General features: G+C 48.0%; 1 protein-coding gene across 1 annotated transcript in view; it reads left to right on the top strand.

Moving 5' to 3' along the window:
* Nucleotides 1–3,025: 3,025 nt before the first annotated feature.
* Nucleotides 3,026–13,870, top strand: part of FGF18 (fibroblast growth factor 18) — a 44,023-nt gene continuing 33,178 nt past the window's right edge. The window contains exon 1 of the mRNA XM_009869417.1: nucleotides 3,026–3,206. Coding sequence (XP_009867719.1) covers nucleotides 3,026–3,206 — 181 coding nt within the window. The remainder of the gene's footprint in view (nucleotides 3,207–13,870) is intronic.

The following is a 13,870-nucleotide window of genomic DNA, read 5'->3' as shown; positions in this document are numbered from 1 at the left end:
CAGATGCAGCCCAGGCTGGCACAGGGAATTCACCTTGGCCGTGCTCCAGCAGAGCATCCTGTTTCAGCAGAGGAGTTGGTTAAGCGTGTGCTTATCTTTAACAGGCAGCCAAATCCTGGGCTGTTCGTTGTGGAGTTGGACCACGGCGTCTTGGCTAGGGGACAGGTCAACTGCAAGGAGAACCTGTAGGATTTCTCTCCCGGGGTTAGAGCTGGGCTTTTTTCAGAGAAGCAATGGAGTATCAGAGAAGCAATGGAGTAACACATGCTTGGGCTGACTTCCTTTCAGAGGTTGGTGTCCCCTGCTGATCCCTGCATCAGACTACTGCAGGGCTTGGACAAGGTGTTGGGGTTGTGGGTGACACCAGCCAGGCTCTTGGCTCGGGGAGGAGAAGACGGCATCCCTCTGGGCTGCAGTGTGCCCTTCTTGCGAAGGGAGGAGACAGTTAGCTCATCTTGGGCAGGAGATCTGTGACAAACCTGCACGGGCATGTTCAGAGCTGACCGCAGCACGGCATAGCTCCGTGGCTGCTCCAGAGTCCAATCGGGCACTGCAGTGTGAGTGCTTGAGGGACAACTAAAGGAGAGAATTAAAACATGATTTGGAAAACAGATTGCCTTTTCTGTTTGAAGTTTCCAAGAAAGCAAAGCAACCTGCCCTTCCCCCTGCTTCAGATCCCACCTGTTTTGTTGGGCTTTTTTTTCCTAGAAAAATGTGAAATTCATTAACATGTGGTGAAAGCAGTGTAACGACGTCATTCTGATTTAAAATCTGTTTTAAATCTTAAAATGATGGAGCCAGAATCTTAACTGCAAATAGCCTTGCTTTGGTGGGTACGAGGCAGACTGTCAACATTACATGAGCATCTCTGTTTTTAGCAGCTTAGCTTCCTTTGCAACAACAGTGTTTAGAAAGAAAGCAAGATGAGATGTAGGAGGAAGGAAAAAAAATGCCCATTGTTCATGTCAAAAGCCAAGTCCTGTGCTCAGCCGAGGCTGGGGAGAGCCCCATGATGGCCGGGAGCTCCCTGGGCATCCTCCAGTGCCCTCTTGACCGGTACCACGGCTGCCACAGCGTTGGATCACAGCCTCTGGCTGTGCCGTGCTCCGAGAGTGGGAAGTATTGCTGCGAGAGGGTGTAATTCTTGTCCTAGGATTTGGGATTCAAATAATGTAATCCTGGCATTTAATAAGCGTGGCAAAGGTGACCCCGCAACATCCCTCTGAGCCTCATTGCTGTTGCCACTGTGTTGAATATAATGTTTTTGTTTGAGTTGCTCGGTGAAGGACTGGTGCTAAGCAGCGCTGCCTGCCCGAAGCGTTCCTCCTGCTGCCCATCTGTGTGGGTCCACTCGATAATTGGAAATGCTAAAATCTTCTTTTGAGGTTTTGACTTTTAGGGAGTATTTGGCTTTGAAATATTTGCTGCTATGAGATGACATATGCAGGAGGCTGAAGTGGAACTGTTTTGCATGTTGTGGCCACTTGCTCTTACGTGTTTTAGCCTGGAATGGACCCGAACAAGGATTTATTGACCCTTTGTCGTGTGTGTTGCCAGCTCTATCCCCATACTGATACATCAGAACACTGGCAGGCCAGGAGGACAATGGTGCCATAGTGGGAATGTGTTAGGAGGAGGAGTAACCCAGCTAGGAGTAAATGTCATTCCCCTGCTGGTCCAGATCTAGGCATTATAGAGGTCCTATGTGATTCTGGTTGTGTGGTGGCTTTTGTCTCTTACACAAGTGGTACACAGGGTTAGAGCTCACCACCAGCAAATAGACTTTGAATGGTCTTGGTCAAGTTCAAAATTGCCTGTTGTGCAGCAGTTTCATGTGTGCGTGCTGCTCGATTATCTTTTGCTTTTGGGTTCCAAATGGTTTATTGTCCTGTGGAGGGTGTCTGCCACCAAAATATCGTCCGTCTGTGAGTTTGAGGTACGCGGCGTGGACATTGTGGTCCAAATGCTCTCAGGGATGGATCGCGGAGCGATTTCTGGGCTTTCAGATTGCTTGGGCATGGAGTGCTTTAGGGTGTGTGCTGTCCAACCTCCCCTTTGGGGGGGCTTTTTGAGAACGTCTGAGTTGCCTGGTCCTCTGGCCTTGGGGAAGGCAGGATGAATCTCTGGAAGCAAAAGCAGGAATCTTGGTTTTGGTGTTTCTTGGGAACAATTAGGTAACAAGGCATTCAGAAAAGGGCAAGTGTGTCAGAGAAAGCTTCTGGCAATACTCTAAGGTTGTGATGAACTCAGGTTAATTTAATCCATTGGCCATAAAGAAAAATAACTATGAAGTGGCTGAGGCCACTGCAGATAACGACCTTGGCGCTTGGATGTTCTGGTCTGGCTCTCACTGATCCTCATGATCTCTCCCTAAGCTGTGGCCATGAGGTGCCTCCACAGATGGTCGCCAAGGAGCTGCCTTCACTGAAAAGCAAAGCTGGCAGAAACGTAGGCTGAAGACTGCCCATGTACAAATGACACTTTTCATTGTAGTAGATTTTATGCCTGTGGGATGCTGCAAGTCCAAGTTTGCTAGCTTCAGCCTAAATAGTTCTTTCCCTTGACTTCTTCCCTGTGGTTAGTCCGGGGAGCCAATGCAACTGCTGAAGGTGAAGCACAAGTTCTCTGAAACAGAATTGTCCACCCCTTTCCTCCCACGTGTGTCCGTGTAACCTGGTAGAGGCTCTGCATACGCAAAGGAGACCTTAATTTATGGTCAGCATGGCTGAGCAGGATTAAACCAAAGCAGGACTGAACAGACGTTTTTACTCAAAAAAAATGCCCCACAGTTTGATTGTAAAAACCCAGATCTGGTTTAATGTTGAGAGCCAGCTCTGGCTAGAGTTGCGCGTTGAGTGTCTGATACCACGGCCGCAGCTGTCGAGGGAAGGGCAGCCAAATCCGTGTCCTCCTGCATCACATGCCCCTTGGCAGGTTGGTGTTCAACCTTTCCATCCAAGATGCTGATTTGGTTTCATGGGCTGTTCTGTTTTCTCTCCCCTCCACCCTCCCTATCCCCTCTCAGATGTTTGCTGCCGAGGAGAATGTAGATTTTCGGATACATGTGGAGAACCAGACGCGAGCGAGGGACGACGTGAGCAGGAAGCAGCTCCGGCTCTATCAGCTCTACAGCAGGACGAGTGGGAAGCACATCCAAGTGCTCGGCAGGAGGATCAGTGCCAAAGGAGAAGATGGAGATAAATATGGTAAGAATATTTACTGGGATCTCCCAGGCTTCAGGTCAAATACTTTAATCCTGTATGTTGGGCTGAGAATATCTGGGGAGAAAAAAAAAAATATAAAAAACAGGATAAAAAGGAAAAAAACCTTTCTAGGCTAAGAGCATGGGATTTGCTGTGTAGGAGCAAGGTCCCAGCTGCAAGAAGTTCCCACAGTAGTGTCATGTCCCAGTTTATTAGTCTACAATGGTGAAGAAAAAAATCTTTTGCTCACTGGACGAGTTTGCAGTGTCTGCTCTAATTCATAAATGATACCCAGGGATGTTTGTTCCCCATGAACTCTAGGCCTGAGTTAGGACAAATCCAGTGCTTCAGTGAAGCACTCTCATCTTTCTAGGTAGGACAAAGTGTATGTGGGGAGGCGTATTTGATTTGAGCTGAAATTAAGCTGACTTGGGAGCTATGAGAGGACCCTAGAGCTTAAGTTAAATCTTGGGGCATGTGGATCTTTTTTTTGGAATGCAAATAATTGAACTTCCTCTGGTTGCAAGAATTACAGATCTCATTGTGATTCACACACAAGCAGTGTGCTAGAAATGCTGCTAGTAGGCTGAATTTAGAAAAAAATCCATAATTCTGGTATGTTTTGAGGTGGTTGTGGCAGAGATACCTTTGCTTGGGTTGGTTGCTGGGAGGCTTTTTCATGGCTTTTCAGAGAACTGGTCCTTTTTCTCTTAAGGATGTTTGTCCCCGTGCACTGTTGCAGAGGTGTGTGCGCACTGGCCAGCCCGCGTGTTCTCGTGGGGCTGACTTCACGTGCAGCGCTGGTGAGGTGGAGGTGGACTGTGATGGTGGCAGGCCAACATCCAGGAGTGGCTGAAGCTCTCTGAGGGAGCTTCAGGCAGGGTGAGGAACGCAGAGAGCAGCTGCTGCCAAGGTGGGCGGGTGGCGGAGTGGGGTGAGCTGTGCCACCAACTAGAAAGCACCTGGCTGGTGGGAAATGAATCCCCAGTGCTGTTGTGTAGTGTCACCTCATGGAAAGCCCTGCGGTCTCATCAGCCTTGTCCTTTGTCATTCCCAAATTTCCAGATAAAGCAAGAGGGGAAAGCGCTGCTTGGCTGCTAATTATCATGTCATTGTATCGCATTTATCCTCGTCAGGTTTGATATGTGAACTAGTCGCGCATGCTTGCCGCTGGCTTCCCGGGACAGGCTCTTGCCCAGGGTGACTGTCAGGTAACGTGATGTTGTTTTTCGCCTCCATAAAAGAAGGCAGCATTTACAGTGGAGTGCAGCAGGGAATTGTGCCCGTGAGCAGCTGACAAGTGCTAATTTATGTGTCAAAGCCCATCTTGTCCCCTTCATACATATGCAATCACGTCTGAACAACAAATCCTCGCGCAGGAGCGTGCCCGTGACCGGTGGTGATGCCGCACAATGGCAGAGCCTGAGGTTTCCCATCCAGGGAGCTCCTAAAACCTCTGTTCCTGGCTGCTGCCATCGTTCTAGGAACCCAGAGCGCTGACAGTGCTGCCCGCTCCCTCCCCGCCTCGCCTCCTGGTAAAACTCCTTGAGGCGTCGAGCTGGAAAGCCGTCCCGTCCCTCGCCATGCTGAAAGGTTATGGAAATCTGTTCATCATCTGGCTTGGCACGGGAACACTCCGAGCATGATAATCGGGGAGACAGTGAGGTGGGACGTGGAAGTCCAGGATGTGACCACGCAGAGCTCCTTGCTGTGATAATGAAGGGGGGAGAGATGTCGGAGTTACTGAAGTGAGAACCATCTGTGTTACAGCCAAAACTGCATACAAAGGCAATGACACAGGATTCATTATGTGCCGGGAACCCCTCCCCCCGAGGCATTATTATGGAGTAACCTTTGATCAAGACCAGAGAGAGGCTTAAACCAGGTCTGGGGATCTCAACAGTTGCAAACTTTTGATCCCTGTCCCTGTCTGGCTGGTCGGATCTGCCTCTGAAGGAGGACACCTTTCCTTGGGCGCAGCAGATGGCTGATGTTCCTCCTGCCCTTTGCCTCCCCGTTGCCGTGTGCTGGCACGATTGGTCGGAGCCAGGCTCAGCCCAGCTTGTCTCTTGCCTTCGTGGCCCTTGCGGACGGTGTGATCTCCCACCTTCTCCATTGCCTTAGCCCCGACCCTACTCACGGGGAGGATGATGGTGGGGGTGATGAAGATCGATGCCCTGAGGGTTACGGACCAGGGAGAGCTCTGGGAGGACAAGCAAGGGCCAGTGTCTGAGAAGCGGCAGGAGATGTGGGAAAAGGGGCTCGTGAGCTGGCTCCAGCCCTGAACTCTCCCAGCAGCTCAGTCCCATTACGAGAAGGTAACGTCAGGCAAGGGCAGCGCGGGCTCGGTCAGAATGTGAGAAGCTTTCTCGGGCACGTGGCTGTGGTGGAGATTCATCGTGCTCATCACCAGCAATTAGCACTAGCTGGTTTTAAGGATGGGGGAGCTAATAACATTTTGGCACCTCTTCTCCCTCTCCTCCCATACATTCACAGTTGGTTCAAGAACAGGGTCCAAGTGAAGAGGCGCTGTGTTTTTTCGGTTTGGTTTAGTTTGGTTTTTTTGCACCTACACAGCTTCCAAATGGCTGGCATGGGAGGGTTGTCCTGCCTTTGAAGGGGGGGTAGTTTTATTGCAAGGTTTTATTGACTTCTGCAAAACTTCTCACCTCTTGAAGAGAATGCCCCAGGAGAGAGGGGAGGTAGCAGCTCTCAGGCAGTGAATCGCTCGTTTCCAGCCAGCCGCTGTGAGTACAGCCAAGTGACCAGCCAGCCCTAGGACAGGGAGAGAAGATCTCGTGGGACTGGGGGAATTCGGCCAGAGGAAGCCCCCTTGAATGTTTTTCTGGGGTCCACAAGTGCCATGGGCAAGGAAAAATGCATGCATAGTTTTGCATAATAATTCCGGTATGTAATTTTTGGTTTATGCGTTCTTTGGGGCCAAGATCTGGCCCCATGTGTCAAATTATTAAATGGCAAATTAAGTCAGTTAATAGAATTAATTGAGTCGATGTAATCCTTTTAATCAGATGGATTTGATCCCTTCTCAGATGAATTAGAATCCATTAACAGATAAGTCAATTATTGGGCTAAATTAAATCTAATAATAGTGCCTGCTTCTCACAGCAACACTAATTAATCTAAATACACTTACCTATCTCCCAAGGTTGTGGGGTTTTTTTAAGGCTTAAATGATGTTCACAGAGTGCTCCGAGATCTTCAGATAACACAAGATCTATGTGAGCAAAATATTATCTCTTAACAGACTATAAACTAATTAAAAGACTGATCTATTTACAGATTGCATTTTTACTTTAATCTCTTCAACCTATTCAGAAGGAGTTTGCACTGGCCCAGAAAAACAATATTCCTGTTATAAGCTTATTATTACTTTACAGCTTCCTAAGTTGTCCTGTCATTCAGAAAATGAAAGGAGGAAGGAGAAAAAACAACCATTAAAGTGCTGACAAAAAAAAAAAAAGCAAAAGAAAAGGACCTGGAACCTTTATATTCTACCTCCGATAAATGGTACAGATAGGGAAGCAAGGGATCAGTGACCTGAAACCTTAGATCCTTTCATTTATTTTCATTTCACAAAAGGCAGAAGACATTCTATCCTGTTTGCTCACGATCTTTGTATCCGGCGCAGTTGGGGAGACAGAGCTCTCTTGGTCCAGTGAAGGCATTTTTTGCCTCATTTGTATTTCACAGCCATGTGATTTTTGTTTTAATTTGTCCCCGGTTACAGCTGTCCTGCGGGGCGGTGAGAAGTGATAGCCATCAGGAGTGAAGCGAGGGAGGAGTTGGGAGCGTTGTGGGCTTGCCCTCTCTGTGGAGGTGGCTTTTATTTGTGGCAAGTGCTGGGGTGTCCCGAAGGCTGGGATGTGGGAAGTGTAGGTAGATCGTTAGTCAGTGTGTTCCAAATCGCTGTCTGGTGGTATTTTGTCTGTTGAAAAAAGCCGTCTATTTGATAAACTTTCTTGTTTATAAATCTGCTGGTCTGCAGCATGGGGGCTTTGTCTGAGGGCAGCCCATGCAGAGGCGTGACATCACTCTTCCTCGGCATCCCCGCGCTCCCAGTGTTTTCAGCTACTCGGAGGGATGGACCCTGAGCCGGTGAAGTCCTCTCAAAGTTCAGTGGGTTTTGGCTCTGGACTCAAGAGATGCTCCTGAGACAGAAGGTTTGGAGAGGTTAGCGAAGCGTGGGGTGGCTAGCAGGGTGTCAACAGCTCTGAGGTCGGGCAGACCAAGGAGGAGAGCACATCCCGAAGGTGGTGTGTGCGTGTAATGCCAGATGTTACCTCCGCACGTCATGGGTGTTCCTCGTACAGAACATCACACCCCGTACAAATGCGCTTTTTTGTGGGTTTGAGTTTTTTTGTTGGCTTGGTTGGCTGATTTTTTTTAAAGCAAAGATTTCAGGGTAATGGGTGCCTCCTTCCTGAGGCCATCCCAGCCTGGGTGATGTTCTCCACAGCTGGCAGTCCCTGCCTCCTGTTCTAGCTGGAGCTTCCCAGAGATGCCAGTGGACAAGCCCATGGAGAGCACATTACAGCTGTCTAGACATCAGCCACACTCCATCCCGCCAGAGATTTCATTTGTGGTAGAAGTGGGCTCTGTTCCATGAGGAGGTGTAATACGTGTGGAAAATATTATTATAGCAAAATAGCCTCCTTTAATTGACTCTGAATTTTGCAGGATTCCTTCCTAGGTTTGGGTACTCCTGCGCTCTCCAGAATTAATGAGCTGACATAGCACTTCTTCGGGTTTGGCAGCCTGACAGCTAATTTAGAACTCCCTAAACTCATTTCACTAATGACTCCCATTTGTTCTATCTCAAAGCCTGGAAACAAATGCAAAATACCAGTGCCATTGTCCCATCTTTAGCAAGTCATTCTTTGCCTTCGGTATTTCTGGCACCTTAACAGCAAGCTGCCTTGGGAAACCTGATTAACCCTTTCCCTTCCTAGCACAGTTAACATCAATTTTGATCCCCCTCCTGGGAAGATCAGAAAGAAAAAACTAAAAAAAACCACCCAAACCAAACCCCAAGAAAATTAAAATACCCAACATAAAACCCTAAAAAAACTAAATTTGCGCCTGGAAGGTGCAGAATTGACCTACAAGAAAGATGGGTGATGTAGCCCGAGTAGCAGTTGGGGTTAGTTAAATATAGGTTCCACAGGCTGGACGTTCAGAAACTTGCTTTTCTTCCCAGGAGGCAGGTACGTGCAGAGGGGCTGTCCATCAGCCCCGTGTGAACTGCGATTTGCTTTGTAATTTATTCCGCTGAACCATCGGGGTGGCTGTTTCCTATTTAAATGACGTAGCGCTGCCTCCACTCTATTCCCATTACAGTTTTGACATGACAACAAGACAAATAATTTTTTTTAAAAGACCTTTTATCTTCTAAGCCATTTATTTTCACTTACTTAGCCCGGGGACAGAGCTGACCTCGGTGTAGGGGATGATCATTCACCATGGCAGCTGTACGGTCATATGGGTCCTGGGGACCGGCTGAGCTGGAGGAGCCTTCGCCGTCCAGCTGCTGTGTTCTGGCTCTGGGTTTTTTCGTCCCCTTGCCCAGCGTTCCCTGGTTGCTTTATATTTTCTGTTTCTTAAATTGCCTCCCTTTCTCATCTGCAGTGGAGCGGTGGTGATGTTTTCGTTTGGAGGCAGGCACGGGGAGGCGGATGGGGCTTGGGGGTCCTGGGCTGGGCATGTGGGGTCCCAGGGGGCTGGGCTGGGCTGTGGGGAGCCTCACCTGCCCTCACCCTCCAGGAGACTCTGAGAAGTCTGGCAGCCATTAGAAATGCATTATAAGCACCTCGTGCAAACCGTCTATACGTTCAGGGTGCTTTTATCTTTTATTCCGTGCTGGGGTGGGTGAAAGCTCTGCTTAGGCAGGATGAGAAGTTTGGGAAGGAACATGCAAGCCTTTTGGTTTCGGATTCGTGACAAACCGGTTTCAAACACTGTGCTCACTGCCCATTTCCTTTACTTTTGGTTTTGATAACTGCTATCCCAAGTTCCTGCTGTGGCCAGCTCTGAATCTGGTCAGCTCCTTCTGCAGCCATCCCTGTTTGGTACCTGTGGTCACAGCAGAAGCTGTTGGTTATTTTTCTTCTGACACTACAGTGATTTTTGACTTCTCTGCCTCTAGACTTGGAGATACATTAAACAGCCTTGGCTTTCGTGGAAGGTGGGGAGGGGGGAGAAAGGAATAAAAAAAATCAGCTTTTGGCTCTATGTCCAAACTTCAAGCTTCCATAATACCAATCAGGGCTCAGAAAACATAGGCCTGTCTGTCAGTAAATATTAGGCACCCACAAATAACGAGGAGAAGTAATTTGGAGGTCTGCTGATAATTTGTCATTTTTAATTTCTGTGTGGAGTGGAAAGTGAGCTACAAAGTGAAAAATCTTTGTTTTCGTGCAAGTCATAAAAGGGTTTTTGTTAACAGTTTGTGTGTGTATATAATTCTGTGCTGTGATTTAAGTGCTCCCATTAGAAATGCAGAATAAGAAATAGGATCCCATCTGTGAGCAATTTAAGAGGAAGTGAGACAATGGAGTTGATTGCTGCTTCAGTTTAGATAATCAATACAAATATTATTAGTATAGTGATTTATCTTGTGAGATGCTTTATGAAAATGTGAATGCCAGACGCTGAAGACAGGTCAATATGATATTATCTGTTCCTGCCTTGCTGTGATTACGGTTTTTTTCCCCATGAAGCTCAAGCAGCTGCTTTCTAAATGTCTTTCCTGGCTGTGATGAAATACCACAGAAGCAAAGTTAGGTCTTCCCTTTCTCCTCCGTGACTTGGAAAACACGCTGTGTGTATTAGTACAAAGATTACTTTTGTCTGAAATTTGTACCTGAGGACTGCTGGGTGGGTACTGCGAGATGATCTTTTAAGGTCCCTTCCAATCCAAACCCTTCTATGATGAAGTTCTGGAAGAAGTTTGCATAATTTTAAATATATTTCTAAGCTGTGAGTGATTCTGTACACAAGTGCTGAGAGAGCTCCTTTGAGTTTATTGCCGTTGGTTTAGGTTAGGGTCTGTTATCAAGCCTTATATTGTGGTATCTGAGGTTTTCCCATATCTAAGTATTCAGCCAGTCATGAATTCAATTAGCAATTAGAAGTGCCCTTCAAATAGGCTAGCCCACATTTCTGAAAGGGTTTCTTAATTGCTTTTACTTTGGAGAGGGGCAGAAGGAAAAAATCGTCAACAAATTGTCTTGCAAATTTTGGCTGTGGTGTACATTGCCATGCGTGTTGTCAAGTGGCCACTGAGATTTGTCCTTCATAAGAAACATTTGGAGGAAATGAAAAATGTCAGTAACCCTATTAAGAGCACTCTTAATTACAGCCAGGATGGGAAGTCCAGAACTTGGAAGAAGCGCCCACCTGCTTGGACATAACATGGAATCTCCTTCAATTGCTGTTTGAGACACCTGAAGTCAGTAGCTTGCTTTGCTGGAGACTTAACGGTGATGGTGGTAGCCAAGTTGCTCAGCTGGAGCATCTTCACTTTGCCCGAGATAGGCGGTGGGACACTGAGGCTGAGTCCTCTAGACAAAGAGGACTCCTCGCATATAACGACTTGACACAAATTTCATTCTCTGAATCTCCTTGTGCATCCCTCCCTCATCTACAAAACAAGGGTTGCACCATTTCGTCACCCTCTAGGTGTGCTGTTGGGATAAAAGCGTTGCAAATGGAGAGATGCTAAAGAGGTGGTGCTAATGGAGACCTCATCTGTAGCATCATTATATGTAATTATTTAGTGGTTTTAGATGCTGTGAGACAATTCCTGTTTTCAGGTTGGGGTTTCCTCAAGGAAGGTGTTAGGCTTTGTAAAAACCAAGGCACTCGAATCACTCAGGTTTCACCTTAGCACTTTTAAAAACCAGATAGTCAGGAATTTCCGCAGCTGTGAGGTGGAGCACAGCAAACATTAACAACGCCAGGAGCGTTGCGTGGCTGTCTGGAAGAGGAGGGAAGAGCCCGGTCCCCTACAGAACTGCACCGAACCTCAGGCTCGGCAGAAAGGTGAAAAATAATGAAGGTCCGAAGAGGAGAAATTGCTGATGCGTGACACTGGGTAATCTGAAAGAGTCCGAAAAGGGAGCTGGAAATACCCCCCAAAAATGACTATCTGTGGCTTGAATGAAATAGTGTCCGATCAGCATTCAGAAACCGCTGAATTCAGGCCGTTCCAATACTGGCATTTTCCAGACTGCCTGCCAGTCGGATGCCGAGGAGAACACGTGTAGAGCGTCTGCGGTCTCAGCGCTCGCAAGAAGGGGAAGGCGAGCTGCAAGTAAAGGGAGTGAGAAGGGCCAGTAAAAAACCAAAACAAACCCACCCCTATTTTTTTTCTTGCTGTGAGGAAGAGGAGAGGTGTTGGGGTTGGAGGGAGATGGTCGCATGGTTGCACTCTATGAGCATCCCTTTTAATGAGCTGGGCCAGCAATAAATAGTGCACACTTTGGTCCCTGATGAATTTTAAGTATGTTCTGAATGCCCGTGACAGACAATTCATGCTTTTATGGTGGCATAGGAACTGAGACCTTCTAAATGTCTCCTGAGATTTGTGTCCCTGACTTCTGCTGTAGTTGCTTTGGGGTGTGTGTGTCCTTTGCTGACACTATCTGGGGTGGTTGAACTTGAACCATCACTGGCTAGCGCTCAGGTTTATTTTGCCCTCATTTCTGAGAGCTGAAATGAGTGCCTATAGAAAAGTCTTCTCCTCTGCATTTTCAGCTGCCAAGAAGGGCACCTCTCTTCCTAAAGCAATCAGAAAAAAAATCCTACCATCTGCCATGACTCTGCTAGCTATAATGAGTTTTGGGTCTTCTCCAACAAGCAGTTTCCCGACAATCACAACTGGATGGCAGCTGTGCTGGCTGGAAGGGTCCAGCCCCAGGTAGTGCTGTGGAGATGACTGTTCTCTGATGCTGCTTGGCAGCTTCTGTTCCCTGTGCAAGAGCTGTGCCGGTGGGACAGAGGAGGAGCAGGTGTTGTGCCCGAGCATCATGCCAGTGACGCAAGCTGTTGGCATTTGGGCATATGGTAGGTGACGTACACTTGGGGTCCTGACTTCAAGTTGGCACGGCTGGTATGGTTTGGTTTATACCCAATGTTCTCAAGTGCTTTTGTAAGGACAAGCAGGAGAGGAAACAGAGAGCTGGATGCGAGAGGGGAGCTCTAGCAGCAGGGGACGTCACCCACAGCCTCTGGAGGCATGAAGAACTCGGCATGGAGAAGCAGCAGGGAAGGGCTAAGAACAGGGTGGTGTGTAAACCCCAGATAAATCTAAAAAAATAACGTCTGCATGGCCTCAGTGCTCAGCCAGGGACATGCATGAGGCTCACAGTGTGTCCATACCCCCCATGTGTAAATGTTGGCTTTTGTATGGGTGTGAGGGATACCATCACCACAAACCCCCTGCTACTGCCCTGGCAGGATTTTGTGGGGTGAATGCTGGAGCAGTCTGAGGGGTGCTTTGGGTTCCTAGTTTCAAAGCACACATTGATGAGGCAGAGGGTGAACTCTGCAGCTGCTGAAGGCTGGTCTTGTGCTGTTGTCCAAGGTTCCAGCAGCAAAGGAGCTCACCTGAAGCTGGCTTCAGTATAAATCCCAAATAATGTTTCTGCTGCTTGTGTGGAGGGGTCGCAGGGCTGGATCTCTGTTACAGCTGAGGCCTGATTATCCTCTTTCCTACACTCATGAAACTCTACCGGCTTCAGCAGAGCCATTCCTGGAGCTCCTGTGTGAGACTGAAAGGAGATTAAGTGCCCAGCAGTGCCTCCCATTCCTCCTGTGTCTTGCACCTTTGTTAAGACCTTGCATTTCAAACCATTTTAGCTGGTGGGAGGCAAATCAAAGCTGTTAGATTTTAGCTGGTGACAATGGTGGGGTGCTGCGTGGTGTGCCCAGCCCCTTGCCTTTGTGCAGCGTTTGCTCAGCGGTGATTCTTGCCTTTATTTCATTTGCTTCTGCAGCTGCATTTGTAACCGTTTGTGGTGGGGTTTTTTTTAAGTGAGTTTCTGACTGGTGACTCATTAGGAGTAAATAGGCAAAAGGATATTGACTTCACACCTACTAATTTGGGGGTGCTAACAAGCAAATGTAAGAGCTGTGTATTCACTGGGGAAATTGTTCCACCTGGGAAGATCCAAGGAGGGAAGATAAAAAGCAAAGAAACTGCACTTTTGTTTCTAGCTCCTAGCTGTGGTTGTTCTTGCATCCACAATGAGTTTGGGTAAACATTTGATCGGTTACCATTGCTGTAACCTTTTTCTGAGCTTTTGCTAGGATTTTCTAGCACCAGAACTATTAGACCCATGTGGGCAGAATTTCAGATCCGAATGAGAAGCTGTTAACTGCGTTTGCTCGGAAATGAGGTGCCCTTCCTGTGGCACATGTGAGCACAGGGTGGGGAGTAAGTCAGGATGCTCCTTGCTGCTGGTGCCTGTGTGCTGTGCGTCTGCTAGAGACAGAGTGGCTTTAACACAGCTGGTGTAGGTACCGACAGCAGCCAACACCAGCGGCGTGGGATGTCCGTCAGGTGAAGGTGGGTCGGTGTGGCTCTGTGGGCTGCGGCTGCAGGGACAGCAGAGGGGCACAGTTGTGGCCACAGGCAGCTCGTTCCT

This window comes from Apaloderma vittatum, unplaced genomic scaffold, assembly GCF_000703405.1.
Source record: "Apaloderma vittatum isolate BGI_N311 unplaced genomic scaffold, ASM70340v1 scaffold30705, whole genome shotgun sequence".
NCBI classification, from domain to species: domain Eukaryota; kingdom Metazoa; phylum Chordata; class Aves; order Trogoniformes; family Trogonidae; genus Apaloderma; species Apaloderma vittatum.
Note: the sequence above shows the minus strand (reverse complement) of the source record. Positions and strands in the feature narration are given on the sequence as shown.